Here is an 8942-nt window from a genome sequence, read left to right on the forward strand (position 1 = left end):
ACTAAAAAGTTCAAGCTGTAAGAGTTTAATTTTTGCATTTTCAATGGTCATTATGGCTAAATTTGGTGAAGAGATACTAGTTTTTGAATACCCGATCTGTAAGATGAGTGTAGCAAAGGTCTTTGTAGTCAGTAATCATTTTCATCAATTGGAGCAGCTACATTCAACATGTTTGCTGTGCTAGACGATCATTTTTGGTGCCATTTTGAAGCAGGACTATTTTTCTTTGTGGAGGGTCCCACTTAATTTCAGGTATTGTGTTAAAATCTGCGTCATTGCCTTTGTGTTAGAACTTGAATTCTAATCCTGTGAAAAATACTAGCCTCCACCAGTCTGTTAGTTTTACTAGACACTGTGTGTTGCATGATGGTGTGTGCCATTTATAGCTTGTTCCAATCATTTAGCCTGACACGCTCAAATCAAAAAACAATTCCAAAGGAGGAAAATGTGGAATTGTGCGAGGAAATTTTGCAAAAATGTTATTAGACATCAACTGGCAACTACATCAATAAAATTCGAAGAGTGAAGTCGCGGTATTGCCTACAAGACGCCTTAAAGGTAGCAGTAAGAGTTTAAGCTGCAGTTAACAGAAACGAATTACCAACAACAGCCAAGTTTAAACAGCCAAGAGGCGACGCTGCCTGCTCTGTAGGTGGATCTAACATCCGTGATGCTTCCTTTCAGATGCAGCAGACACACAGTGTTCTGAGACGCCTTGAGAGATACATTTCTGGTTTGTGGTGGTTAGCATGCAGTGGTTAGCCGCTTCCTCATCCGGTTCCAGCGCTTCAGATGACCCCACTCCCATTCAGTTTATGCATACAGTCATAACGGCACTTTACATTTACAGCAGGTACAGTAGAAGAAATGGTGGGTTATTTCACCGAGCCACTCGGTGAATCAGAAATTATGTTGGTCGTAGCATTAACTAAGAATGGCTTGCTAATGTTAGATAAACCCAATTGCCTTCGCTGTGCCATGGTAGCTGCACTGTAAAAGATAAACACCCAGATGAGGGGAGGCTTTGAACACCTTAGCTTGTTAAACAGTGATACAACACCTCCTCCGACATCCCTCTTTTTGAAATATAGCTTGCTAATGATGTGGAATGCACCACAAGCAGCACCCCAACAGTTGATATGATTGGTTCCTGACATGTTAAGAACCTTTCCTGCATTTCTGAGACTGTCCCTTGTCCTCAAAGTAGAAATGTTCCTGCCATGGCACTGACTGCTTATTTCGTTCTTTCTGTCTTCCTTGCATGTGAAATAAACACCACATCGGTGTGTTAACAAGACTTAAAACTTGATTTTCAATGGAGGGGATTTTTTTTTTTTTTTTAACCAAGTGAGAGAAGAGGGAAAAAAAGCCAAAGGGTTTTTGAGACAACGTACAAAAGAACAAATGTAGAGAAGACAGAGAGAGAGAGAGAGAGAGAGAGAGAGAGAGAGAGAGTGATCCAATTCACTGTGAATTTTAACGATTTTTTCCTAGAACAGAACTGCTAATTGCTACAACATAACAACGGGTTTGTTTTAAACAGATTCTGATTTATTTGTTTTGTGAATTTTATCACCTCCGGTTGTAGCGTAATTGCAGAGATGAACACAACTTCATGACAGGTTATCATAATACTGTAAAAACCCATGCCTGTTGAAGTACCCTGCATAAATACACCGCTGCTGACTACTACACGAGAGCAATAGCTTCACACTAGATAGCATCCTGTTTTCTAGCAGCAACTTTTAAAAATGAAATAACTGTCATTTATTATTAGCACATTTTTATGTATGGCTAATCATTTCAAGAGGGAGGAGGATTCCTCAGCTTCAACTGTGACATTAATTAAGCAAAGTTGTTATGCTACTAATTGGGCGATCCTGAAAGGATTCAATTTATCATCAAAGCAAGGAATCAGCTGCTTTTCTTCATGAAGGCAAGGTGTGTTGTTAAGAAAATATCTTATCTGTCTGTAATAGATGTTCTGTTCTTTGCCGTAACATGTTCACATTGGTTTTACAACTTGAGGATTTCTCTCTGTCTTTGACATCAGGCGTTGAGCATATGCTTGGCTGCAGGTTGTGTATCTTGCCCTGTAGGACAACGACAGAAATATATCAGCGGGTTGTTGTTAGATTAGTAGGAAGCCTCATTAACCGACCTTTTTGTATGTTTTTTTTTTTCCTCATGTTCTCCTTAAACTCTTTTTTCTTACTCAATAAAGAGGTCTGTCAGCCTCCCCGTGTTCCTTTTATCCACATGTCAGTCTTTTGTCTCCTGCACCTTTTTGAAGGTTCACGTCGGCACCAGAGCTCTCGGATTGTTTGAAGATTGTGTGTGTGGTTTCGATTTTTCTGACATAAGTTGCTGATTTAATGTCACTCTACACCTCAAGACTTTGTCATCTGGTAGGTTTTTTTTTTTTCCCCGCTGTTCCTTTAAACTGGAAGTCTCTTTGAAGTGCACATGCAACTGATAATTGAAGCAATATAATCCAGTGATGATAATAAGCAGAACATGATTCAATGGATTCTGTTTTAAATGGAAACGACAGACAGTAACTCTTCTGCATTATTTTTAATTTGGGGCACCCATGTAAGGCTTCGGGATGTTGAAAGTGTTCACATTTGATCATTTGTTGCGTTACAACTGTCAATACTTTATATTTAACCGAGCCATCATAGTTAGGTAATCAAGGCTATGTAGAAATTTATATTTTTAAATTTTCAAAGACAGGTACAGCATGTCTCGGAAGTTGAGTGGCCATCGGGCAACCGAAGGGTCGCTGGTCCGATCCTCACTTTCCCTGGTGACCATGTCCAAGTATCCTTGAGCGAAATACTGAACCCCTAATAGCTCCTGATGGCCCTGTGACGGACTGGTGACCCGTCTGGGGTGAACCCCGCCTCTTGCCCAAGCCCCCCCTCCCACTGACCCTAAATGGATAAGTGGTATAGAAAATGGATGGATGGATGGATGGATTTTCAAAGATGTCAGCTCGGGTTCTTGGATCTTGTGCCGATTACTTGTGCAAATTTTTTTTTTTTTTACCGTCTGTCAATAAATTAAACAAAACATTTACAGCCATACAAGTCGTTAAAAATGTTTATTGCACTCAGCTTGTCTTCAGACTCAAACCATATGTGGTTTATGGCTTCCCGAACTTCCCAGAGCTTTGATGACCATAATGACGCAAAGTGAACTTCACAGTGTAAACTTAAATTTTAACTTTGACAAGCTTTTGAGTTCCGCATTTGTTTCCCAGCACTAATTATGGAGCACGCATGTAATGTACTGTACGCAACAATCTCTTGTTTTACACATGTTGTACATTAGACACAAAAACAACTGTTCAGAGGATTTTACCACACCAACTGTCCTCAATTATATCGAAGCTTTGTTGTGAATAATGGCGCATTTAAAGAAATAATTAACAACTAAACGGCACTTGGAGAGCAAATACCTCCGCCAAGGAGACCTCAGCCAACAACCTGATGTTATGTTAAATGAGTCTACCCAAAAAGGGAATGGCTCGCGCTACAAGCCTTTACAAAGATTGTTTTTGCGTATGTTCCTTCCCTTGATGGAGGTAAAACCAGGATACAGAGCGCCCAGGTTGTGCAGTGGTCTATCGCCTTGCCTATCAACCTTGGGGGCCCATAGTTCTGGGGCCGGTATCTTGGTTCTGCGTGTTGGTTGGGCATCTGCACAGACACATCCGGCCGTGTCTGCAAATGGGATGCTACATGAAGGCATGTGTCCTGGTTGCATCATTAGCGCCTCCTCTGGTCAGCGCCTGTTCTGAGGTGGGGGGAGAGAGATGTGCTACCCCTCCTGAAACTCTGTCAGTTGAGAAGATGCAGCATTGGGGGAGGACCAATGACGCCTTAGGGAGAATCGTTAACGTACAACTGGAAGAGAAAACTGAAATGGCAAAAAAAAAAAAAAAAAAATCAACACTTGAGTCCATGATTCCTGAATTCAGTTCAAAAGCATTCTGTTTCCTGACCACAGGTGAGAAGGTGACCATGTTCCCTGTGTTGGACATCGACCAGAATGACATTGTGGACACTAACGGTGCCGGAGACGCCTTCGTAGGAGGTATGGCATGAAAGTCAACCTCTTCACAGTTTGATTTCTGTTTACATTATCAGTTAACCTTTGATATTGTCCCACTATGTAATCTCTATCTTCTAGATCATATGAGCCTTGACATTTTGCTTGCTGTTTTGCTCTGTATGAGCTTGTCAGATCCCCGCATTCAACTTTCATCGTTTGGATCCCGTAGAGGATGAAAACACCGTGTTGCTTCTTCCAAAGAGTGTATTAGCACCTGTTTAATATCCATGCCAACTGCTTCCATCTACCCAGGATTCCTCTCTGCACTGGTCCAAGAGCATGCATTGGAGGAGTGTATCCGAGCCGGACACTATGCTGCCAACGTCATCATCAGACGAGTCGGATGCACCTTCCCGGAGACGCCAGACTTTCACTAACGCACCGCACATTTGTCTTTTCCACAAGATACTTGTATATGTATGGTTCAGGATTTGTTGTACATTTCTTTTTTCTTTTTTTATTTACAGTGACTGCATGGGACTCAATACTGTAGAGTGAATATTTGAACAAACCTGTTTTAATACAATTCAAAAGATGTACTCGTATCAGTGTTGGAATAATATAGCTTTTTAAAGGAACATTCCGCTGAAAGTCTGTCTTTTGAGTATCAAATAGTCACCTTCTGTAGACTTGCACGAGGAGTCTGAAAAGATTAGCTGTTGCTGATTTTCAAGGACAGCTTTATTGCAGCAGATATGATGGATTCCATCAAAATCTCCAACGTTCGATATGTCAAACATTTTTTTTCAAACAGCGTTTATAAACCGTAATAGTCGGATCTGGTTGAAATATTTCACAATACATTGCTGGAGAAATGGATCACTCACAGAAACTTGCGTGAAAGAGTCAGTTCTCATGGCGACTTAGTTTCATGGCCAGAGAGGTGTATTTAAAGATCTGCTGAACGTCTCATAAACCGCACCTGCTGCAAAATCCACCTTTCTACCGACAGCCTTCATGCTCAGAATGTTGCTAACGTGTATTTCTCGCAAATTCAGTGCCAACTAGAACAGCACTTGTGGATTGTAGACTTCCACCAAGGCCGGTCTTAACAAAGTGTCGTGTTTGCTGGGGAATTTATGGTATTTCTCAACCTGGGCCACCAAGAAGGTAATGTTTTTCATTGATGGTTGTCTCTTTGTCCAGCCATCTGCAGGATAATGCAAAAACTATGAGGCCTATTTTCACCAAACGTGGTGGAGAGATGTAGTATGGGCAAAGGAAGACTTTTGTGGTAGATTAGTCATAGCGCCACCTGGTGACTACAGGATATAACACGTTTGGGGTTTTTTTGGTCTTCAAATTTTTCAAGAACTTGATGACAGGTTACTGCGAAGACTTGAGAGGTTTGGTTAGATGGCGTTACCGTGGCGATGCGGCCAATTTTGATACCTCGCTGTAAAGCACGGAACTGTTGGAACTGGACTCCACATAGTCGGATCTTCCCCAAATTTCACACATTTGATAAGAGTCCCAACATACTACAAGACGAATTTAAGACATGGCGCTACCCAGTGGTTACAGGCAACAAACGTAACGAACATTTGAATTACACCAAAGTTAGAGTGTGCTGTCTTCACATGGTGCAGTTGCAACATAAATGTGTGTGTTCTCTAGTGGCACTTAGTTTTATATTGGGTTAGTCTGAGTTTGCCTTGGAACGCGCTTTCTGAATGCCCTTTCCATTGTGCTTCGATCAAAATAGGGACCTAAATTATTTGAATATTTCCCTTTTTGAGCAAGAATGCATCAAAACAGCTTCGAACCAGCAGACAGGGTGTCTGTCTCAAAGTCTGTCCGCTAAAAGTGCTTGTTTTTGCTACTGACACAAGCAGATTATCAGTGTGTGACATCATCCTGATTCCAGTTCTGTCTGTTAACATTCGTCTGTGACTTTGTAAATGAGTTACTTGTAGCACCAGCTGCAGCGTCGCGTGTGATGCGGTGCTCCGTGCTGATCAGTTTCAGCGTGACTTCTCCTGTAAACACACCTCTCTATACCACACTGGTGCAGAGAGTGAAAGCGAAACTCGAGTGAAGGATTGTTTCACTTGTGTTTACAGACAATGAAAATAATCTCAGCAAAAAGCAAACAATTTTAGTGGACAAACTTCGACACGAACAATGACCCGATCACATAATATTGTAGCGAGGTTGCTGATTGTATTGTTTTCACTTAATATCGGAACAATTTTAAGGATTTCGGTCCCAAATGGATGTGATTAAGTGTGATGGTTCTTCCTTGGCCTGCGCTAGACTCTCCACCAAGATCAGTGGTAATTTTTACACACTCCTACATGGACTAACAAACACCCACAGGTGAAAACTCCTTGGTGGTAGGTAATTCCACAACTTCCCTTGGAGCGTTTATGTTATGTGGAGGCAATAGTGTGACACACAAATAGTGTATTTAGTAGTGTGAACCATTTGTGCCATCCTTCACGAGCCAGCGAGCTCCAAACTTTCCCGAGCCGTCTTTCTCGCCTGCAGGGTGTGAGTGTGGTGATACTCAAAATGTAGTACATTTTCAGCTGAGTACCCCTTTAATATTCAGCTGTCTTGCTGCAGATATTATGGATGGGGTTCCATTATGGGTGACGCTCCACTTCTAAAAGTGGCTGTTTTATTGGTACAACAGAATGTTTACTTTATTATACAAATAAAATAATATCACACTCATAAAACACTCAATTACCAAACAAAGTCAGTTTTGACGTGTGTGTCAGAGGAAGTTTCTGCAATTATGCAGAAAATTACTCTCCGGGTTTGTGTCTTTCTCCATTATCTAATCAGCCACAGGCTTTATCATGCTAATCACTTTTGGATACCTCCATTAATGGGGAGAAGTGGGAGGTGCTGGACCAGTCTGGTGCTCACAGGGTCCTAACTGGACACTAGAAGTCTGGAACTGGCCTGCAGGGCTACAGGAGATCATTTTTCTCAGTTAAGGGATTAGCGGCTGCTCTACGTGGCCATCATTAGAGGGACCTGAAAATTAGGCTGATCCTTGGTACCCAGCTGTGCTGTCACTGGGGTTTGGAGATGAGGATCAGAGGGAGGCCCCTCCCCGATTACCCACCTCCTACTGACTGTGGGCCAGCAGAAGTGTTGGCCGGCGTCTCAAGTGTTTTGTGGAAAACAACTGAACACTCATCTGTTCTACAAAGAAGTGTGATAGAGAATAACACTTTTTGTTCCCTCAGAACAACCTGTTACATCATCATTTCTTTTATTTTCTCCTAACAATATCTAGTTCTTACACTCGCCTGCACAAAAGCTTTGTTTACTGTAATGAGATGTAGTTTATGCGTTTATGCTAATCAGGGGCATCTAGGTGAAAACATTCTCCAGCCAAAATGTTATTAACAACTTTGAGGCACTTTATTTTCAGCGGCATTTTTTTAAGATTTCACACAGATGCGCTTTGAAAGGGACCACATTTCTGATTGGGCAAGATCACACTCCGTGGCAGCTGGTTCATTTGCTTCTCAAGATGACAGATGGCAAAACACAAACACAAAAACCGGGAGCCATGATTAAGTAATGAGAAAGCCTGCCACAATACGGAAACTACTAAACATACTTTTCTCACTTTCCCTGGTAAACTTTTGCTCAATGAATGCAGCGTGGAATGTAAAATCCCTGCATTTATTTACACTTTACATGCTATTTAATGTAAACTCACAGCCCGAGGCGTGTTGAATATTACTATAGCTGCCATGTACGTCTCTGCATCTCTACTGTGTAGTATTTTCAGTTAAATATGCTACTTTTATAATTGGCTTCAGGATCAGAATCTATATATTTTTTAACCGCCCTGGCCAGTGTTTTGCCCCGCAGATGGGCAGCAGTGTTTGTGAACACCAGTGTGGCAGTTGGCAGGGATCGAGGACGGGGTTGGGGTGGGGGTGGGGGGGGGGGTGTAGGGTGTGTGTGTGGGGGGAGGGGGGGGGATGGGCAGATTGCAATGGCACATGCTCCAATTCAAATTATCTCTGGACCCATGCAGCAATGGAGGACCTGCTGGGGCCCAGGGTGGCATTCATTAGACGCACACAAGCAGGTTTGGTCAGTGGCTCCATCCTGACACCGGTCCTCTCTTTATTCCACCTGTTTTCGCTCAAGCGAAATAACATTTTAATTCATTTAATAAACAGAAAGCGAATTGAACTACATGTCAAGGACTGAGCGGCACTGAATCGTATAAAAATAAATTAAAAAAACAGGGTAATAAAAAGCATTTTGATAGCTTAATGAGAAAATGACAAGACACGAATTAAACGGGTGCAAATCAAATTACACATCAAATATGTCTTTTTTTTCTTACAAGGGTTAAATATTTTCATTTAATCTGCCAGTACAGTACAGTGTGTGTTTATAATCTAATGGGGACGTTACCAATTATCTCTCTAATTACATCTGTATTACTGCATGAAAAATGAGCTTTCTGGCATTTCTAATGCTGTTGAATGAGCGAGAGGAGTACATATCTGAAGACTGGGAAGATTTTTAATGATCTACATTATTGCTGTTCTTCCTTGGGCATAGTGGAGTTAATTAGCAGATTAAGGTGTTAGTGTATAATAGTCTGCCCTGGGTGATATTGTCCAGTTTAATTTTTTTTAAATGAAGAGTGTGTTTATGTCTAAATCATTCAAGTTTTAAAATGCCCACAGGGAATTTATGTTAAAAGGTGTGTTTAAATGGGATGTCCAGACTCCCAAAAAAAGAAAGAAAGAAAGAAAGAAAGAAAGAAATGTCTCATCAGAAGGGGGGGGGGGGGGGGAGTGAAATTGTCAATATCATTGTAGGAGCGCACTAAA

The 8942-nt window shown here is 41.6% G+C and overlaps 1 protein-coding gene across 3 annotated transcripts in view; it reads left to right on the plus strand.

Moving 5' to 3' along the window:
• Positions 1-8005, plus strand: part of adkb (adenosine kinase b) — a 114271-nt gene extending 106266 nt beyond the window's left edge. For all 3 annotated transcript variants that reach the window (XM_086196079.1, XM_086196080.1, XM_086196081.1), the window contains exons 10-11: positions 4015-4101; positions 4372-8005. In XM_086196079.1, the coding sequence (XP_086052205.1) occupies positions 4015-4101; positions 4372-4496 (212 nt within the window). In that variant the 3' untranslated portion in view covers positions 4497-8005. The remainder of the gene's footprint in view (positions 1-4014; positions 4102-4371) is intronic.
• The last annotated feature ends 937 nt before the right edge of the window (positions 8006-8942 follow it).

The sequence above is a fragment of the Aulostomus chinensis genome, chromosome 23, assembly GCF_037954235.1.
Source record: "Aulostomus chinensis isolate RoL2024-O1b breed Wild chromosome 23, RoL_Achi_v1.0, whole genome shotgun sequence".
Taxonomy (NCBI): domain Eukaryota; kingdom Metazoa; phylum Chordata; class Actinopteri; order Syngnathiformes; family Aulostomidae; genus Aulostomus; species Aulostomus chinensis.